The sequence below is a fragment of the Phyllobates terribilis genome, unplaced genomic scaffold, assembly GCF_046119375.1.
Source record: "Phyllobates terribilis strain yellow unplaced genomic scaffold, ASM4611937v1 Scaffold_30__1_contigs__length_15301838, whole genome shotgun sequence".
Classification (NCBI taxonomy): domain Eukaryota; kingdom Metazoa; phylum Chordata; class Amphibia; order Anura; family Dendrobatidae; genus Phyllobates; species Phyllobates terribilis.
The window spans coordinates 2,323,840-2,345,000 of record NW_027362790.1 but is presented as its reverse complement, the minus strand read 5'-3'; the positions used below and the strand labels follow the sequence as shown (position 1 = coordinate 2,345,000).

The window sequence follows — 21,161 nt, the reverse complement described above, 5'->3', positions numbered from 1 at the left end:
ACCCCTCATCCCTATCATGCTACACACACATACAAGAAAATAAACACTTATACTCACCTTTCTTCCCTGTGCTCCAGCGCTGTTTCCCGTTCTGCTGGAGGCCGGGGGAGGAGTGCGGCGCCGAAGTACGCGTGTGCTCATACCACGCTGTCCGGCTCCATTTTGCTGAAGACACATTGCAAATGTATCTTCAGTAAAATGGCGCCGGATAGCGCTATGCGCATGTGCCGATTTCAATGCCTCCCTCTTCCCCCGGACTCCGGACCGAACAGAAGCGCCGCGGTAGCGCTCATCCCGGTCAGGTAAGTATGTAAGTATGGCGCCAGAGATCGCGGTATGTGTTCAGTGTATACGCATACCGTGATCTCCAGCACCATACACTCCTCTTACCTGTAACGGCTCCATGCGTTCTTCAGTCTGGAGCCAGACTGTGCAGGCGTGTCGCACTAGCGCAGACTATAAAGGCTTCAGACAGAGGGACGCTTGTAGCGTTATATTATAGATACTCTATATGTATGTATATATATATATGTATACTGTATATGTGTATATGCATACTGTATGTATATATATATGTATACTGTATATGGGTGTGTATATATGTATACTGTATATGGGTGTATATATATGTATACTGGTATATGTGTGTATATATGTATACTGTATGTGTGTGTATATATATGTATACTGTATATGTGTGTGTATATCTATACTGTGTATATATGTATACTGTATATGGGTGTGTATATATGTATACTGTATATAGGTGTATATATATGTATACTGTAGATGTGTGTATATGTATACTGTATATAGGTGTATATATGTATGCTGTATGTGTGTGTATATATATATGTACAGTGCTGGCCAAAAGTATTGGCACCCCTGCAATTCTGTCAGATAATACTCAGTTTCTTCCTGAAAATGATTGCAATCACAAATTCTTTGGTCTTATTATCTTCATTTAATTTGCTTGCAAGGAAAAACACAAAAGAGAATGAAGCAAAAATAAAATCATTGATCATTTCACACAAAACTCCAAAAATGGGCCGGACAAAAGTATTGGCACCCTCAGCCTAATACTTGGTTGCACAACCTTTAGCCAAAATAACTGCGAACAACCGCTTCCGGTAACCATCAATGAGTTTCTTACAATGCTCTGCTGGAATTGTAGACCATTCTTCTTTGGCAAACTTGTAGTGAGCTGGCCGTCTCTGGCTGTTCTGTGCTAATTGATATAGAGCCTGTTACAGAAGTGATTACACAGGATGATATTGCCACCTTGTGGCCAGAGGTTGCACCTGCGCAGGGTGTGATGACAGAGAAAAAGACTGAGCCTCCTGTGTCCCGCCCTAGAGAGTCACGTGACCAAAGTGGGAAGCAGGAAAAAGCGCGCGCAGAGTCTGCTGTGGTCTGTGAAAAGAGCCAGGACGGTGTGCAGGCCCTCGTGTGTGGCGCAGGAGAGACTCTCAACGTGATTTCTTCTATCTGACACCATATCCTCGGAGCCTTCCCCAGCTCCTGCACTGCTGAAGGATTCAGCTGTTACACTCCCTGCTACTGGAGTGTGGACTACATAAGGGGACCCACCAGAGCTTCTATCCGGATCAGAGAGACTGTAAGCGGGACCTCTGGCGAGAGGCCGAAGTATCCCTTCCTTCGTTTCCCGCGAATTCTGCTGTTCCTGTTTTTTTTCCGGCTGGGACGCCTTCCTGCAAAGACAGACAGGCCTGCGACGGGGGACACATCCTTCTGGAGTAAAGGACTGGTAACGTGTGAGTAGGGACAGTGAGGGTCAGCTTATCAGTACACGTTATTACTGTGCATATTTACGGTTGTCATTTATTGTTTTTTTTTCTTTGCTGTGTTAAAAATGTATGCGAGTAAAGATACGGTTGTCAAGATAGAGTCTGTGTGTGGGGATCTTGCTGGGCCAGATCATAGATACCAATGCGCGGCCTTGCCCGCGGTCACTTCAAACTGCTCCAGGTCCCTGATATTTGAAGGGAGCCTTCTCCAAACTGCCATTTTGCGATCTCTCCACAGGTGTTCTATGGGATTCAGGTCTGGACTCATTGCTGGCCACCTTAGAAGTCTCCAGTGCTTTCTCTAAAACCATTTTATAGTGCTTTTGGAAGTGTGTTTTGGGTCATTGTCCTGCTAGAAGACCCATGACCTCTGAGGGAAACCCAGCTTTCTCACACTGGGCCCTACATTATGCTGCAAAATTTGTTGGTAGTCTTCAGACTTCATAATGCCATGCACACGGTCAAGCAGTCCAGTGCCAAAGGCAGCAAAGCAACCCCAAAACATCAGGGAACCTCCGCCATGTTTGACTGTAGGGACCGTGTTCTTTTCTTTGAATGCCTCTTTTTTTTTCCTGTACACTCTATGTTGATGCTTTTTCCCAAAAAGCTCTACTTTTGTCTCATCTGACCAGAGAACATTCTTCCAAAACGTTTTAGGCTTTCTCAGGTAAGTTTTGGCAAACTCCAGCCTGGCTTTTTTATGTCTCGGGGTAAGAAGTGGGGTCTTCCTGGGTATCCTACCATACAGTCCCTTTTCATTCAGACGCCAACGGATAGTATGGGTTGACACTGCTGTACCCTCGGACTGCAGGGCAGCTTGAACTTGTTTGGATGTTAGTCGAGGTTCTTTATCCACCATCCGCACAATCTTGCGTTGAAATCTCTCGTCAATTTTTTTTTCCGTCCACATCTAGGGAGGTTAGCCACAGTGCCATGGGCTTTACACTTCTTGATGACACTGCGCACGGAAGACACAGGAACATTCAGGTCTTTGGAGATGGACTTGTAGCCTTGAGATTGCTCATGCTTCCTCACAATTTGGTTTCTCAAGTCCTCAGACAGTTCTTTGGTCTTCTTTCTTTTCTCCATGCTCAATGTGGTACACACAAGGACACAGGACAGAGGCTGAGTCAACTTTAATCCATGTTAACTGGCTGCAAGTGTGATTTAGTTATTGCCAACACCTGTTAGGTGCCACAGGTAAGTTACAGGTGCTGTTAATTACACGAATTAGAGAAGCATCACATGATTTTTCAAAGGGTGCCAATACTTTTGTCCACCCCCTTTTTTAGGTTTGGTGTGGAATTATATCCAATCTGGCTTTAGGACAATTCTTTTTGTGTTTTTTTCATTGAAGACAAATTAAATGAAGAGAATAATACCAAAGAATTTATGATTGCAATCATTTTCAGGAAGAAATTGAGCATTATCTGACAGAATTGCAGGGGTGCCAATACTTTTGGCCAGCACTGTATACTGTATATGGGCGTGTGTATATATATATGTATACTGGTATGTGTGTGTATATGTGTGTATATATGTGTATATATGTATACTGTATATGTGTGTATATATGTATACTGTATATGTGTGTGTATATATATATATATATATATATATATATACAGTATATGGGTGTGTATATATATATATACTGTATACTGGGTGTGTATATATGTATACTGTATAAGTGTGTATATATATGTATACTGTATATGGGTGTATATATGTATACTGTATATGGGTGTATATATGCATACTGTATATGTGTGTATATATGTATACTGTATATGTGTGTATATATGTATACTGTATATGGGTGTATATATATGTATACTGGTATATGTGTGTATATATGTATACTGTATATGGGTGTATATATGTATACTGTATATGTGTGTATATATGTATACTGTATATGTGTGTATATATATGTATACTGTATATGGGTGTGTATATATGTATACTGTATATGTGTGTATATGTATACTGTATATGTGTGTATATATGTATACTGTATATGTGTGTGTATATGTATACTGTATATGGGTGTGTATATATGTATACTGTATATGTGTGTATATATATATATGTATACTGTATATGGGTGGATATATACAGTACAGACCAAAAGTTTAGACACACCTTCTCATTTAAAGATTTTTCTGTATTTTCATGACTTTGAAAATTGTACATTCACACTGAAGGCATCAAAACTATGAATTAACACATGTGGAATTATATACTTAACAAAAAAGTGTGAAACAGCTGAAAATATGTCTTATATTCTAGGTTCTTCAGAGTAGCCACCTTTTGCTTTGATGACTGCTTTGCACACTCTTGGCGTTCTCTTGATGAGCTTCTAGAGGTAGTCACCAGAAATGGTCTTCACTTCACAGGTGTGCCCTGTCAGGTTTAATATGATAAAGTGCTTTATTCTTTGTCGGGTCCAGGGGTCCTGTAGAATGTGAATCCCTGAGGAACAGCGTATCCTTGGCTTGTGCCAAGACAGAAGAAAAGTTGCTGAACACTTGGTACCCCAAAGTGATCAATCTATTTGCCAATCAAGATGCCCTGCAGTTGATTAATGCGGACAAATTGGATTCCTTTTATAACTGCGTCTCGACTAGCGGGGTGCCTCAAGGGTCTGTCTTGGGCCCTATATTATTTAATATACTTATTAATGATCTAGTGGAAGGGTTGCATAGTAAAATAGCAATATTTGCAGATGATACTAAACTTTGTAACGTAGTTAATACAGATGAGGATAGGGCACAGCTACAGGAGGATTTAGATAAATTGGGGAGTTGGGCCAAAAAATGGCAAATGGGGTTCAATGCCGATAAATGTAAGGTCATGCACATGGGAAAGAAAAACAGCAGTCACCCATACATATTAAATGGGAAACCGTTGGGGAAATCTGACATGGAGAAGGACCTGGGCGTCTTGGTTAACAGCAAATTAAATTGGAGTGCCCAGTGTCAGGCAGCAGCTGCGAAGGCAAATAGAGTCATGGCATGCATCAGAAGAGGAATAGGGGCATATGATGAGAACATTGTTCTTCCTCTGTATAAAGCGCTGGTAAGGCCGCACTTAGAATATTGTGCACAGTTCTGGGCTCCGGTACTCAGGAAAGACATATTGGAGCTAGAGAGGGTACAAAGGAGGGCGACTAAGGTAATAAAGGGAATGGAGGGACTAGAATACCCAGAGAGGTTGTCCAAATTAGGCCTATTTACGTTGGAAAAGAGAAGGCTTAGGGGAGACCTCATAAACATGTATAAATACATCAGGGGGCTGTACAGAGATCTCTCCCATGACCTGTTTATACCAAGGATGGTGACAAAGACGAGGGGGCACACTATGCGTCTGGAGGAAAGGAGGTTCCTGCACCAGCATAGAAGGGGATTCTTTACGGTCAGAGCCGTGAGACTCTGGAACTCTCTGGGAGAGGAAGTGGTGATGTCCAACTCACTTAATGAGTTCAAGAGAGGCCTGGACGCCTTTCTTGAGAACAATAAAATTACATCTTATGCTTAGTGATAGTTAATTAATCCAGGGATTTAATCTGACTGCCAGATTGGAGTCGGGAAGTGAATTTTTCCTCAATGATGTAAATTGGCCTATACCGCATGTTTTTTTTTTGCCTTCCCCTGGATCAACGCTGCGGAATAGCTGCAGTGCACAAGAAATAGGCTGAACTGGATGGACGCTTGTCTTTTTTCGGCCTTTTAAACTATGTAACTATGTAACACTTATGTCCAAGCAGGTAAAGGCGGCTGCAAGATCCGTGATATATAAGGATTCATGTTCATTATTGTATCTCTGGATCAGACATAGACTCAGAGTGATACAACTAAATAGACCCTATAGGGGTAAAGTTGGCATATCCGGGGGGAAATATATCCCAGATTTGCCAAACTGAGCCAACTCATGAAACACATGGGTACATAGGAGAAGAAAGAGTTAATTGGCGTAAAAAATATAAATTTTTATTCCATCAAGTTAAAAAACGTACATAGTAAAAAGAGAAATGACATAATACGGATAGTATAAAGACACTAATTAGATTACCAATGTAGCAAGATATGTTACAAAGTATACATATATGGTCACGCATATGGTCACAGTGGGACATGAGCAATATAGATAATATAGCATAAGGTTAGTATATCAAGACAATCCAATGAGTGTAATAATATATCAAAAAGTAATCCATAAGTATTCCATAGTCATTGGATTTACACTTGCCATATGCATCAGGTATCCATCTAAATAATGCTCCTGCCCACAAATAATCAGATACATGTCACATAAAACATTTTTTAAGGTAGTCTCTTACCACAAAGAGTGCCAAAAAGAGTGCATAAAGGAACGCACAGTGGCAGAGTGGTATTCCCATCTCATATATTTATGGCACTTCCACAGTCTGAGGACGCACATTCGGCTGAAGTATATTGCTGCGCAGGGACATGCCGGGTCCCTGAGCTGCAATGCATGCCGCCAGCCAATCAAAGGCCAGTAGCTGATGTCGGCGTGCCAGTCACGAGCGACGCATGGAAGTGACGTCATGCGCTGCCCTTGCCGGCACACTGAAATCAGCTACAGAAGAAGACGCCGCATGTCGTGGGAGCGCAGGAAGGTAAGAAGAATCATTTATTTTTGTTTATTTAATGTATTAGAAAAGAACGACAGAACATTATACCAGGAAAGGGCCAAGGATGGGGAGCATTAGACAAGGAAGGGGCTCAGGGTGGGGAGAATTAGACAAGGAAGGGGCCCAGGATGGGGAGCATTATATAAAGAAGGGGCCCAGGATGGGGAACATTATACAAGGAAAGGGCCCAGGATAGGGAGCATTATACCAGAATGGGGGTCATTATACCATGACATGGGCCAGGATGAAGGACATTACACCAGGAAGGGCACAAGGATGGAGGTCATTATACCAGAATGGGGCCTAGGATGGGGGACAGGATACCAGGATGGAGGACATTGTTATAGGATGGGGGACATTGTACCAGGATTGGGGACATTGTTACAGGAAGGGGCCAGGATGGGGGACATTATTACAGTAAGAGGCCCAGGACCAAGGACATTATACCAGGAAGGAGCCCAGGATTGGGACGTTATTGCTGAAAGGGGCTCAGGATGGGGGGTATTATACACAGAAGGTGGATATTATAACAGGAAGAGGCCCAGGATCAGGGATATTATAACAGGAAGGGGCGCAGGATGGGGAACATTATACCAGGAAGGGGCCTAGAATGAGAGACATTATTATAGGATGGGGCTACAATGGGAAACATCCAAGGCAGGGACGAACACGCGCATCATTATCGGATCTAGAATGCTACAAGGGCCCATACATCTGACCAACATGCTGGTGGGGGCCCAGGTCCAAATTTTGCACATCTGCAGGAACATGGCATATGGCTTAACAGTATGTCATATGTTGGGAAGGGGTTAAGCTACAGCACATTACATAGCCTCTTGCAGCTATATCAATGGAAAAATTAAAAAATGTATGGGTTTTTGAAGAAGGGAAGGAAAAAATGCAAAACAAAAAATTATCCGGTCCTGAAGGGATTAAGGAGTTCCCACCCACAGTAAATGTTGTCACTCAGCTTAAAATCTTCACTTGCTTATTAGCAATCATTAGGATCTCCGAGGCTAAAGTTACATGCGGCTCCAGCTTACATGTAAAGGGGATGGTATCAAGGAGTCTCGCCAAACTTTCCCTACAAATGTCCAACAATTCAGAATTCATATCCATTGATAATTTATCTTCTAAAATGATAGCATTTTTTTCTATCCTTTTCATTTTATGTGTAATTAACTTTTTGCTCTCCTCCTTTAAGCAATGGGAGGAACGACTGATAAGGATCCAGGAAACCATTGATGAATGGCTGAAGGTGCCGACCCAGTGGCTTTAATCTTCTCTTCTGAGGACATCATGCAGCAAACGCCTGAAGAAGGACGCTTATTCCAGACTGTGGACAGAAACTGGAGAGAGATCATGAAACATTGCGTTAAAGACCCGAAGGTAAATGGATGCTTCATGGTGGACTGATACAAGAAAGCACGGTCATCTTGCATCCAGGATTGATGTTTTCCAAGAGTCCGTGTCCTGATGCTTCCATCACAAGGATCCCGGGTTATGGGGCTCCGCACTGCCTGGACTCCAGCCTCCCGCATCTTCTATTTTCTATCCAAATAGGTTCTAATTTTTCTTTTAATATAAACTATTGGCACAATAGTCAATGAATGTGACCTTTTTTCAGTCTCTATAACTATATAATGGAATCTTACTTATGGGCTATCTACTTTGTTTTAGGTTTTAAGCGCCACTTCTCTGACCGGACTTCTGGAGAAACTTCAGGACAGCAATGTGCTTCTGGATAAAATCATGAAAGGGCTGAATGCCTATCTGGAGAAGAAGAGGCTTTTTTCCCACGGTATAGTCCTTTCACTTGTTGCAATGATTGTATATATTCCTTAAATATTTTTTTTTCTTATTTAAACGCATTGAAATCATTTTTGTAATTGGATTTCATTAATAATTTTGCACTGTTTGCCTTCTATTGGCTCTGTGTTGCGCTGGCTATTGGACTTATTTTTAATCTGTCTTTTTTCAGCTCCTCTTAGCCGATTTATGACCACAGATCACATCAAAGCTGAATGTGCAGGAAACAAAAAGCCTAACGGTGCAACATTTTTAATGAAACTGAATTGTCGCAAATACTCGCAATTAAATGGGTATTCCCATCTCCAAGATCCTATCCCAATATGTAGTAGGCGTAGTAATAATAATAATATTAGCAAATACCTCCAATTAGAAGTGTAGTATAGTTCTTCTGATTCACTATGTCGCTTTCCCCATGTGCAAGGCATTGCAGTAGCTTCGGTATCCATGGTTACGACCACTCATATAGTGACAGTTATTTGCTAGTGGTCGTAACCTAAGCTACTGCAATGCCCTGCACATGGGGTAAGCGACAAAACAAATCAGAAGAACTATACTAAACTTCTAATTGGAGGTATTTGCTAATATTATTATTATTACGCATACTACATATTGGGGTAGAATCCTGGAGATGGGAATACACATTTCAGTTAAATAAAAAAAAGTTCCCAAAGCTGGATAGCCCCTTTAAGCTAACCATACGCATGAGATATGAGATACCCGTGGTCTGAATGGTTATTTGGCTATTTCTCCTGACTCCCACCTATTCTGCTGAACAGTCATGTGGTTTTAATGGGGAGAGAGGAGAAAGTCGGTACTGGACACCTCCGGCAGCGGGTTATCTCCCCTGAGAACCAAAAGACCGGGTATTGAAATCCCATCTGCCCGATCCTTCTGGCCCTGACATCCTCTATCGGGGGAGAGTCAGGAGACCCCCATACACATCAGTGGGTAGGCCGGTCCTGCTGCAATCGTCAGGTTTAAACTATTTTAATCCAATGTGTATGGGGACTGAATCTTTACTTTAAAGCTTTGCTTTTCTATTTTCTCACATAGACACTAATACAAATGGCGCCTGACCCAATACTTTAATGACATCTTTATCATATTGTGCATTTTCGCTTTAGCTTTTTCTTCCTGTCCAACGACGAAATGCTAGAAATTCTCTCTGAGACTAAAGATCCTCTGCGGGTCCAACCACATCTAAAGAAGGGCTTTGAAGGCATAGCAAAGCTGGAGCTCCTTCCTAACCTGGACATCAAAGCCATGTACAGCACCGAGGGGGAACGCGTAGAGCTCATCCAGACCATCTCCACCTCCGAGGCTCGGGGGGCCGTGGAGAAGTGGCTCATCCAAGGGGAAGATGTCATGTTAAGGAGCGTGCATGATGTTATTGCTCGGTCACGAATGGTACGGATCTACCTACAGACCAAAAGCATTAATTGGAACTAATCTAGTCTATATATATAATCGTCTTATCCCGTCTGTCTGTCTGTCTGTGTGTCTGTCTGTCCAGGAAATCCCGCGTCGCTCATTGGTCCGGCAGCGGCCAATCAGCGCCGGGGGATTTCTAAAAAAAGATGGCGGCCGTTAGCGGCTCATCTGCGGGACGGAGCTGAGCGGCGATGCAGCCGGGAGATGACCGGCGCAAGGCGCTCATCTCCCGGCCGGCAACAGCAGAAGGAACCCGACCGACGGACCCATCTGCGGGATGGAGATGCAGCCGGAAGATGAGCGCCGCGAGGCGCTCATCTCCCGGCCGGTAGCAGCGGAAGGACCGCCGGCGTCGCTGACCTCCATGCGGAAGGGAGGACCGGGGAGCGGCGCGGCGGGTCGGGATACTTCTGCTGTGAGCGCCCGCTATGTCCCGGGTTCTCGCAGCGGAAGTAGCCGCACAGGCAGCGCCGCTCCCCGATCCTCACCAAGACGATTCGATGATTGATCGCGGTCTTCGGACCCGACCAATCACTGATCTTAGCGCAAAACTTAAACACCGCTGTGCTGATTGGTCGCCGACGCTGCCCGCGACCAATCACCGATCTTGGCTCCACATTTAAACACCGCTGTGGTGATTGGTCGCGGCCGATATTTAAATTTGGCGCCAAAATCGGTGATTGGTCGCGGCCGATATTTCAATTTGGCGCCCAAATCGGTGATTGGTCGCGGTCAGCGTCCGCGACCAATCAGCACAATAGTGTTTAACTTTGGCGCCAAGATCAGTCATTGGTCGCGGGCCAAGACAGCGACCAATCACCGATTTGTGCGGCACTTTTAAATAGCGTCCGTGACCAATTGGATGTCAGCGCCACTCCCCGGTCCTCCCTTCACACCCTAGCCGCATGGATCTCAGCGCCGCTCCCCGGTCCTCCCTTCACACCCTAGCCGCATGGATGTCAGCGGCGCTGCCTGTGCGGATACTTCCGCTCCGAGAACCCGGGACATGAGCGGGCGCTCGCAGCAGAAGTATCTGGACTCGCAGCGCCGCTCCCCGGTCCTCCCTTAACACCCTAGCCGCTGATGTCCCCACTGTATCCGCATGGTCTTACAAAGGTCCGGACATTTGTGTTAAAAATCGCTGATTGGTCGCTGGCGCTGCCCGCGACCAATCACCGATTTGGGCGCCAAATTTAAATATCAGCCGCGACCAATCAGCACAGCGGTGTTTAAATGTGGAGCCAAGATCGGTGATTGGTCGCGGCCGATATTTAAATTTGGCGCCCAAATCGGTGATTGGTCGCGGGCAGCGCCAGCGACCAATCAGCGATTTTTAACACAAATGTCCTGACCTTTGTAACACCATGCGGATACTGTGGGGACATCAGCGGCTAGGGTGTGAAGGGAGGACCGGGGAGCGGCACTGCGGGTCGGGATACTTCTGCTCCGAGCGCCCGCTCATGTCCCGGGTTCTCGGAGCGGAAGTATCCGCACAGGCAGCGCCGCTGACATCCATGCGGCTAGGGTGTGAAGGGAGGAACGGGGAGCGGCGCTGACATCCAATTGGTCGCGGACGCTATTTAAAAGTGCCGCACAAATCGGTGATTGGTCGCGGTCTTGGCCCACAACCAATCACGGATCTTGCCGCAAAAGTTAAACACTACGGTGCTGATTGGTCGCGGACGCTGACAGCGACCAATCACCGATTTTGGCGCCACATTCAAATATCGGCCGCGACCAATCACCGATCTTGGCTCCACATTTAAACACCGCTGTGCGGATTGGTCGCGGACGCTATTTAAATGTGGCACCAAAATTGGTGATTGGTCGCGCCCAGCGTCGGCGACCAATCAGCACAGCGGTGTTTAAATGTGGAGCCAAGATCGGTGATTGGTCGCGGCCGATATTTGAATGTGGCGCCCAAATCGGTGATTGGTCGCTGTCAGCGTCTGCGACCAATTAGCACCGTAGTGTTTAACTTTGGCCGCAAGATCAGTGATTGGTTGCGGGCCAAGTCGGCGATCAATCACCGATTTGTGCGGCACATTTAAATAGCGGCCGCGACCAATTGGATGTCAGCGCCGCTCCCCGGTGCTCCCTTCACGCCCTAGCCGCATGGATGTCAGCGCCGCTGCCTGTGCGGATACTTCCGCTCCGAGAACCCGGGACATGAGCGGGCGCTCGCAGCAGAAGTATCCCGACCCGCAGCGCCGCTCCCCGGTCCTCCCTTCACACCCTAGCCGCTGATGTCCCCACAGTATCCGCATGGTGTTACAAAGGTCCGGACATTTGTGTTAAAAATCGCTGATTGGTCGCTGACGCTGCCGCCGACCAATCACCGATTTAGGCGCCAAATTTAAATATCGGCCGCGACCAATCACCGATCTTGGCTCAACATTTAAACACCGCTGTACTGATTGGTCGCGGACGCTATTTAAATGTGCCGCCAAAATTGGTGATTGGTCGCGCACAGCGTCGGCGACCAATCAGCACAGCGGTGTTTGAATTTGCCGCCAAGATCGGTGATTGGTCGCGGCCAGCGCCAGCGACCAATCAGCGATTTTTAACACAGATGTCCTGACCTTTGTAACACCATGCGGATACTGTGGGGACATCAGTGGCTAGGGTGTGAAGGGAGGACCGGGGAGCGGCGCTGCGAGTCCGGACACTTCTGCTGCGAGCGCCCGCTCATGTCCCGGGTTCTTGCAGCGGAACTATCCGCACAGGCAGCGGCGCTGACATCCATGCGGCTAGGGTGTGAAGGGAGGACCGGGGAGCGGCGCTGACATCCAATTGGTCGCGGCCGCTATTTAAATTTAAATGTGGCGCCAAAATCGGTGATTGGTCGCGCCCAGCGTCGGCGACCAATCAGCACAGCGGTGTTTAAATGTGGAGCCAAGATCGATGATTGGTCGCGGCCGATATTTAAAATTGGCGCCCAAATCGGTGATTGGTCGCGGGCAGCGCCAGCGACCAATCAGCGATTTTGAACACAAATGTCCGGACCTTTGTAACACCCTGCGGATACTGTGGGGACATCAGCGGCTAGGGTGTGAAGGGAGGACCGGGGAGCGGTGCTGCGGGTCGGGATACTTCTGCTCCGAGCGCCCGCTCATGTCCCGGGTTCTCGCAGCGGAAGTAGCCGCACAGGCAGGGGCGCTCCCCTGTCCTCTCTAATACGATTCCGCTCCCCGCTCCTCACCAATACGATTCGCTGATTGGTCGCGCTCTCCACACCCGACCAATCAGTGATCTTGGCGCTAAAGTTAAACACCGCTCTGCTGATTGGTCGCGTTCGCTGCCCGCAACCAATCACCGATTTGGGCGCCACATTTAAATAGCGGCCGCGACCATTCACCGATCTTGCCGCCACATTTAAACACTGCTGTGCTGATTGGACGCGGACGCCGGACGCGTCCAATCAACGAGATTGGCGCCAAATTTAAGCAACGCTCTGCTGATTGATCGCGGTCGCTGGCCGAGATCAATCAGCAGTATTGGCGCAAAATTTAAACAACGCTCTGCTGATTGGTCGCGGTTGTCGGCCGTGACCAGTCAGCAGTATTGGCGCCAAATTTAAACCTCACTCTGCTGATTGGTCGCAACCACCGGCCGCGACCAATCAACGAGATTGGCGCCAAATTTAAACGCCGCTCTGCTGATTGGTCGCGGCCGCCATCCGTGACCAATCAGCGAGATTGGCGCCAAATTTAAACAACGCTCTGCTGATTGTTCGCTGTCGCCGGCCTCGACCAATCAGCGATTTTGGCGCCAAATTTAAAGAATGCTCTGCTGTTTGGTCACGGCCGGCGACCAATCTGTGATTTTGGCGCCGAATTTAAACCCGCTCTGCATCGCTCTGCTGATTGGTCGCGGTCGGCGGCCATGACCAGTCAGCAGTATTGGCGCCAAATTTAAACACCGCTCGGCTGATTGGTCGCGACTAATCAGCGATTTTGGTGCCAAATTTAAACACGCTCTCCAGTCCTCACTAACACGGTTCGCTGATTGGTCGCGGCCGCCGCCCGCGACCAATCATCGATATTGCCGCCAAATTTAAACACCGCTTTGCTGATTGGTCGCGGTTGCCGAACGCGACCAATCAGCGATTTTGGCGCCAAATTTAAACACAGCTCTGCTGATTGCACCCGGTCGGCCGCATACCTATTCTAGAATACCCGATGCATTAGAATCGGGCCACCATCTAGTTCTTTTATATTTGTATAAGATTATTTGGCGGCAGTGAATGATTTGTGGATGATGTATCTCTTGCAACAGAGCCAGGTAGCAGATCTTCTACCTGCAATCGGTAGAAATGAATTTGCTAGATAATACTAGTAAGGTTGTCCCTCTCTTAAATGCTTCTGTCAACGTAATTTAACTTTCTTTTTTAAAAGGCATACCCTGCGACTGCAAGAAAAGACTGGGTGAGGGGATGGCCGGGACAGGTCGTGCTCTGTGTGTCTCATGTTCTGGACAAGTGAAGTGCATGAAGCTATCGGCAGTGGCCCGGAGGTACGGCATAAGCTCCTTTACTGATCAAGGTTGCTTCACTATAAACAGTCATGGCCGGAAGTGTTGGCACCCTTGAAGTTGTTCCAGAAAATTAAGTATTTTTCCATAAAAAATTGCATGTGTATTTTCTGTTATACACATGTTTATTTCCTTTGTATGTATTGGAACAACACAAAAAAAGGCAAATTGGATATAATTTCACACAAAACCCCATAAATGGGTCGGACAAAATTGTTGGCATCTTTCCAAAATTGTGGGTAAACAATTTTGTTTCAAGCATGTGATGCTCGTTCAAACTCACCTGTGGCAAGTAAAAGGTGCGGGCAATATGAAAATCACACCTGAAACCTGATACAAAGGGGAAAAGTTGACTCAGTCTTTGCGTTGTTACGTGCCACACTAAGCAGGGAGAACAGAAAGAGGAGAAGAGAACTGTCTGAGGACTTGAGAACCAAAATTGTTGACTAATATCTTCTTTTTGTGTTGTTCCAATATACACAAATGAAATAAACATGTGAACAACAAAACGTGTAATTGTAATAATTTTCTGGGAGAAATACATATATATACATTCATAGACAGACTTCATGAGTTCTCCTGCTAATAGACTGTCATACCCAGAGACGCAGCTTATAGGAGTTTCCAGGGGGGGATATACCATTGGTGCAACAGAGGTAAGGGGACCCACATTCACATCCAAAGATGCAAGCAGCTTATTTCACAGTACGTTATTAGACTGCAAAGAGCCCATGTAGTGTTCTTGCCCAGGGGTCTACTCCTGGGGGTTGCAGTTGTACAGCGGCTCAATATCTTGAAGGTACCCAAAAGGCTCCATAGTATTGTTGGGATTTTGCATTGATTCATGCATCTTGTCTAGAGATGCGCAACTAAATTTGCAGGACCTTGGTCTAAGAGAGCAGGTTAGTAGTCTGTGGCTGTTGGATGGGAGCCTTGCTAACCGCCTCTTACATGCCGGCATCCCTGGCTCCTCTTTTGATTAGCCGGCCAGGCGTGATGTCATTTGTGCCTCACACCACAACTATGACATCGACATCAAAAGAGGAGCCGGAGATGCCGGTTCACGGGGCTCCGGTCCTGCGGCCGTGGAATACTGACCGGACTGTTGGACCAGAGTCCTGCAAATCCATTCGCTCATCTCTACTCTCGTCATATCTACCAATAAGGGAAGACATTGTATGGGATTTCCCATAATACCAGCATAAAATTAATCCATCTGCATTGAGTTTTCCATGCTGTTTGTAGCAGGGTTTTATAGAGGTACATCTGGGTATTTGGAGCAATTTGCGAGGAGGCAAATTGTCCCAGCAGACTCGCAGCACATTGGGGGCTCTCGTCACCATAGAGGGGCACGCTCGTGACGTGGTCAGGGAAATGATCGAAACAGGTTTGTGCAAACATCATGGCTGGCAGCAAACTTTCCAATACCATGTTCTATTTATTATACACTACATGGAGAAAGGTATTGTGCCCCCTCCACATTACACCTACAGGGGCTTTTATGGCCTCCTATTCTAATCCATATCCAGGATGTTAATATGGAGTCCGTCCCTCTACAGATATCACAGCTCAGTATGCCGAGCACCTTCATACATTTCACCATATTCCTATGTTCTTTCCATATCTATGTTATGTTCCCCCCTCTTTTCTTTGAGTTTTCATAGGACACAATTGATCTTGTCACAGTAAAGCAATCTTGGGGTGTACTTACAATGACGTCTATGGGGCAGTAGTCATTTCTGCATATTGAGATGGTGGTCCCTATATAGGAATGTTTTGGCATCTGTAGGTGTCGGCATCCCCTGTATATGACTCATTGCCACAATTGATCTTCTTTATAGTCAGTGGTTTGGATGGCCTAGGTGCGGTTTGTAATATTTTCTATCAATGGTGTGTGCGCCCTCCTCTGTGCAGTGTCGTTCTATAACCATGGATGGACTAATAAAGGGGTTTTATGTCAATTCCTTTAATGACCTTTTGTTCGGTTTCTTTGTAGGTATTATGTCATTCTCCGAGTGGTCAGCCATTCTAAGCCTGAGCAGACATATGGCAATGTAATTGATGTGTGACTGACATTGTTCTTCCCTATGTGGCGGTGACATATTTATGCTGCCATTCTCCAGTATTTGTTCTAATTAATCATCCTAAAGGTGTTTAGTGGGGTTGAGGTTGAGAACGTGTGGGAAACAGTTCTGCTCTTCTATTCCCTTAGGGTTGGAAGCTACAATTGTTTAAAATGTCTTGTGCTGAAGCATTAAGATATCTTTTCACTGGAACTAAGGGGCCTAGACCACCCCCTAAAAACAAGGCCATACCTCCACCACCAAACTGCCCAGCGGGCACAATGCAGTTAATAGGGTAACGTTCTCCTGGCATTCACCAAATCCAGACTCGTCCATCAGATGCCAGATAGAGAAGTGTGATCCGTCACTGCACAGAACAGGTCTCCTCCAGAGTCCTGTGGTGGCGGCTTCACACCACTCCATCCGACGCTCGGCATCGTGCTTGGTGATGTAAGGCTGCATGCAGCTGCTCGGCCATAAAGCTCCAGGCGGGGGCGCAGTGTTTGTGGTGATGTTGTTACCAAAGTAGATCTGGACTCTGCAGTTATGGAGTCAGGAGAGCGTTCTGCCCTCTGCTCCTCAGCACTCAGTGACCCCGCTCTGTAATGTTCCGGGGTCTCCTGAGGTGCTGCAGTTCCTTCCACTCCTTAATAATATCACTCACATGTGATGGGGGAAGATTTAGGAGGGAAGAAATGTAATATCCAGACTTGTTACCCCGGTGGCTCCTATTACAGGACCGCGCTGGTATCAGAGAGCTCTGCACCACCAGCCGTTCTGTCATATGTTAGTAACAGCACACCGCATGGGAGGGCGGATGTTATACACCGGGGGGCGTGGGGATTGATGTTATACACTGGTGGGGGGCGAGAGTCTTAATGTTATACAAGGCCGAGGGGCCAGATGTTATACCCTAGGGGTACGAGGGGCTAGATGTTATACTGTCCGAGGGCTGGATGTTATACACTGAGGAGCAAGGGGACGGATATTATATACCGGGGTGAGGGGACGGATATTATACACCGGGGGGCGTGGGGACGGATATTATACACCAGGGGCGAGGGGACGGATATTATACACCAGGTGCGAGGGGACAGATATTATACACCAGGGGTGAGGGGACAGATATTATACACCAGGTGCGAGGGGACAGATATTATACACCAGGTGCGAGGGGACGGATATTATACACCAGGGGCGAGGGGACGGATATTATTCACCAGGGGCGAGGGGACGGATATTATACACCAGGGGCGAGGGGACGGATATTATTCACCAGGGGCGGGGGGACGGATATTATACACCAGGTGCGAGGGGACGGATATTATACACCAGGGGTGAGGGGACAGATATTATACACCAGGTGCGAGGGGACGGATATTATTCACCAGGGGCGAGGGGACGGATATTATACACCAGGTGCGAGGGGACGGATATTATACACCAGGGGTGAGGGGACAGATATTATACACCAGGTGCGAGGGGACGGATATTATTCACCAGGGGCGAGGGGACGGATATTATACACCAGGGGCGAGGGGACGGATATTATACACCAGGGGCGGGGGGACGGATATTATACACCGGGGCGAGGGGACGGATATTATACACTGGGGGGGCGAGAGGCCAGATGTTATACACAAGGGGGAGGGAGCGAGGGGACAGATGTTATACACCGGGGCTGGGGGCCGGATATTATGCAAAGAAGGGCTTGGGGTTGGATGTTATACAGTGGGGTTGAGGGGATGGATTTTATACACTGGCGGGGGGGGGCGAGGGGACGGATATTATACACCGGGGGGGCGAGAGGCCGGATGTTATACACCAGGGGGAGGGAGCGAGGGGACAGATGTTATACACCAGGGCTGGGGGCCGGATGTTATACCCTGGGGGCCAGATGTTATGCAAAGGAGGGCTTGGGGTTGGATGTTATACAGTGGGGTTGAGGGGATGGATTTTATACACTGGCGGGGGGCGAGGGGAGAGATGTTATACTAAACTAGGGCCGAGGGGTGGATGTTATACACCGGGGGAGGCGAGAGGCCGGATTTTATAAACTGGGGGCTGAGAGTCCGGATGTTATACACCGTGGGCAATGGGACTAAATGAAAAAAGCAGAATTCGGTGACTAGGAGTTTTGTCCTATAATGTATGTGCATTTGCCTTCCCTTTAGAAACTCTCCCTTGTGATTCTGCAGTGTCTTAGAGGTTGACTATCTTTTCCTACATTCCTCAGGAGTTTCTCATGAACAGACTTCCGGTGGCTTGCCCAACTCCGCTATTACTGGGAGAATGAGAATGCGAGAGTGCGAATCATCAACTGCAATGTGAAGTCCGCCTATGAGTACCTGGGCAGCTCCCCACGCCTGGTCATCACTCCGCTCACTGACCGATGCTAGCGGACTCTGCTATGATGTGATGGGTTATGCTCAGAAATGTTTTTGACTTTTGTATGATGCATGAAACTTATTAGCAATTATTATTGATATTTCATACCAGTTCTTTCATGTTTCATTGGTAGATCGGTGCTTTTTATCTAAATCTTGGTGGAGCTCCAGAAGGTCCGGCCGGCACAGGAAAAACTGAGACCACCAAAGATTTGGCCAAGGCGCTGGCCGTGCAGTGTGTGGTCTTTAACTGCTCTGATGGTTTGGACTACATAGCAATGTCAAAGGTACATACAATGTTAAGCTGCTCCATTGCAGATAATAAACTGACTCCATCCGATGTTCTGCTGACATCTTTTGATTATATAGTACAGACCAAAAGTTTGGACACACCTTCTCATTTAAAGATTTTTCTGTATTTTCATGACTATGAAAATTGTACATTCACACTGAAAGCATCAAAACTATGAATTACCACATGTGGAATTATATACTTAACAAAAACATGTGAAACAACAGAAAATATGTCTTATATTCTAGGTTCTTCAAAGTAGCCACCTTTTGCTTTGATGACTGCTTTGCACACTCTTGGCGTTCTCTTGATGAGCTTCAAGAGGTAGTCACCGGAAATGGTTTTCACTTCACAGGTGTGCCCTGTCAGGTTTAATAAGTGGGATTTCTTGCCTTATAAATGGTGTTGGGACCATCAGTTGCGTTGTGCAGAAGTATGGTGGATACACAGCTGATAGTCCTATTGAATAGACTGTTAGAATTTGTATTATGGCAAGAAATAAGCAGCTAAGTAAAGAAAAACGAGTGGCCATCATTACTTTAAGAAATGAAGGTCAGTCAGTGCGAAAAATTGGGAAAACTTTGAAAGTGTCCCCAAGTGCAGTTGCAAAAACCATCAAGCGCTACTAAGAAACTGGCTCACATGAGGACAGCCCCAAGAAAGGAAGACCAAGAGTCACCTCTGCTTCTGAGGATAAGTTTATCCGAGTCACCAGCCTCAGAAATCGCAGGTTAACAGCAGCTCAGATTAGAGACGAGGTCAATGCCACACAGAGTTCTAGCAGCAGACACATCTCTTAAACGACTGTTAAGAGGCGACTTTGTGCAGCAGGCCTTCATGGTAAAATAGCTGCTAGGAAACAAGCAGAAGAGAGTTGTTTGGGCTAAAGAACACAAGGAATGGACATTAGACCAGTGGAAAATTGTGCTTTGGTCTGATGAGTCCAAATTTGAGATCTTTGGTTCCAGCCACCGTGTCTTTGTGCGACGCAGAAAAGGTGAACGGATGGACTCTACATGCCTGGTTCCCACCGTGAAGCATGGAGGAGGAGGTGTGATGGTGTGGGGGTGCTTTGCTGGTGACACTGTTTGGGATTTATTCAAAATTGAAGGCATACTGAACCAGCATGGCTACCACAGCATCTTGCAGCAGCATGCTATTTATTTTTCAACAGGACAATGACCCCAAACACACCTCCAGGCTGTGTAAGGGCTATTTGACCAAGAGGGAGAGTGATGGGGGGCTACGCCAGATGACCTGCACTGCAGTCACCAGACCTGAACCCAATAGAGATGGTTTGGGGTGAGCTGGACCGCAGAGTGAAGGCAAAAGGGCCAACAAGTGCTAAGCATCTCTGGGAACTCCTTCAAGATTGTTGGAAGACCATTTCCGGTGACTACCTCTTGAAGCTCATCAAGAGAATGCCAAGAGTGTGCAAAGCAGTCATCAAAGCAAAAGGTGGCTACTTTGAAGAACCTAGAATATAAGACATATTTTCAGTTGTTTCACACTTTTTTGTTAAGTATATAATTCCACATGTGTTAATTAATAATTTGATGCCTTCAGTGTGAATGTACAATTTTCATAGTCATGTAAATGCAGAAAATCTTTAAATGAGAAGGTGTGTCCAAACTTTTGGTCTGTACTGTATATACTTTTTTTTAGTTTTTCAAAGGGCTGGCATCATCGGGAACATGGGTGTGTTTTGATGAGTTTAACCATATTGAGCTGGAGGTGTTGTCCGTGGTGGCCCAACAGATTCTCCGCATCCAGAGAGCCATCCAGACGAAGATGGACATGTTCAACTTCGAAGGAACAGAGCTGAAGCTTAACCCAAATTGCTTCTTAGCCATTACCATGAATCCTGGCTATGCGGGACGTTCTGAGCTGCCGGATAACCTCAAGGTAAAGAGTCCCAGTGCCTTGCATCGGGTCCTTCCACAACATTTCTATAGGATTAAGCTCAGGACTATGACTCGGCCATTCCAAAGCTTTATGTTTATTCAACCATTCTTTTGTAGAACGACTTGTGTCTTTGGGCCATTGTCTTGCTGCATGACCCACGTTTTCTTGAGATTCAGTACATGAACTGATATCCTGATATTTTCCTTTAGCATTTGCTGATAGATTTTAGAATTCATTGTTCCATCAATGATGGCAGCCGTCCTTGGCCAAGTG

At 46.5% G+C, this 21,161-nt stretch overlaps 1 protein-coding gene across 1 annotated transcript in view; it reads left to right on the top strand.

Moving 5' to 3' along the window:
* LOC141178771 (dynein axonemal heavy chain 12-like) overlaps positions 1–19,078 on the top strand; it is a 20,659-nt gene extending 1,581 nt beyond the window's left edge. Inside the window, exons 2-7 of the mRNA XM_073660616.1 lie at positions 4,101–4,207; positions 7,670–7,854; positions 8,146–8,266; positions 9,402–9,684; positions 14,106–14,223; positions 18,541–19,078. Coding sequence (XP_073516717.1) covers positions 7,714–7,854; positions 8,146–8,266; positions 9,402–9,433 — 294 coding nt within the window. The 5' untranslated portion in view covers positions 4,101–4,207; positions 7,670–7,713 and the 3' untranslated portion in view covers positions 9,434–9,684; positions 14,106–14,223; positions 18,541–19,078. The remainder of the gene's footprint in view (positions 1–4,100; positions 4,208–7,669; positions 7,855–8,145; positions 8,267–9,401; positions 9,685–14,105; positions 14,224–18,540) is intronic.
* Positions 19,079–21,161: the final 2,083 nt, after the last annotated feature.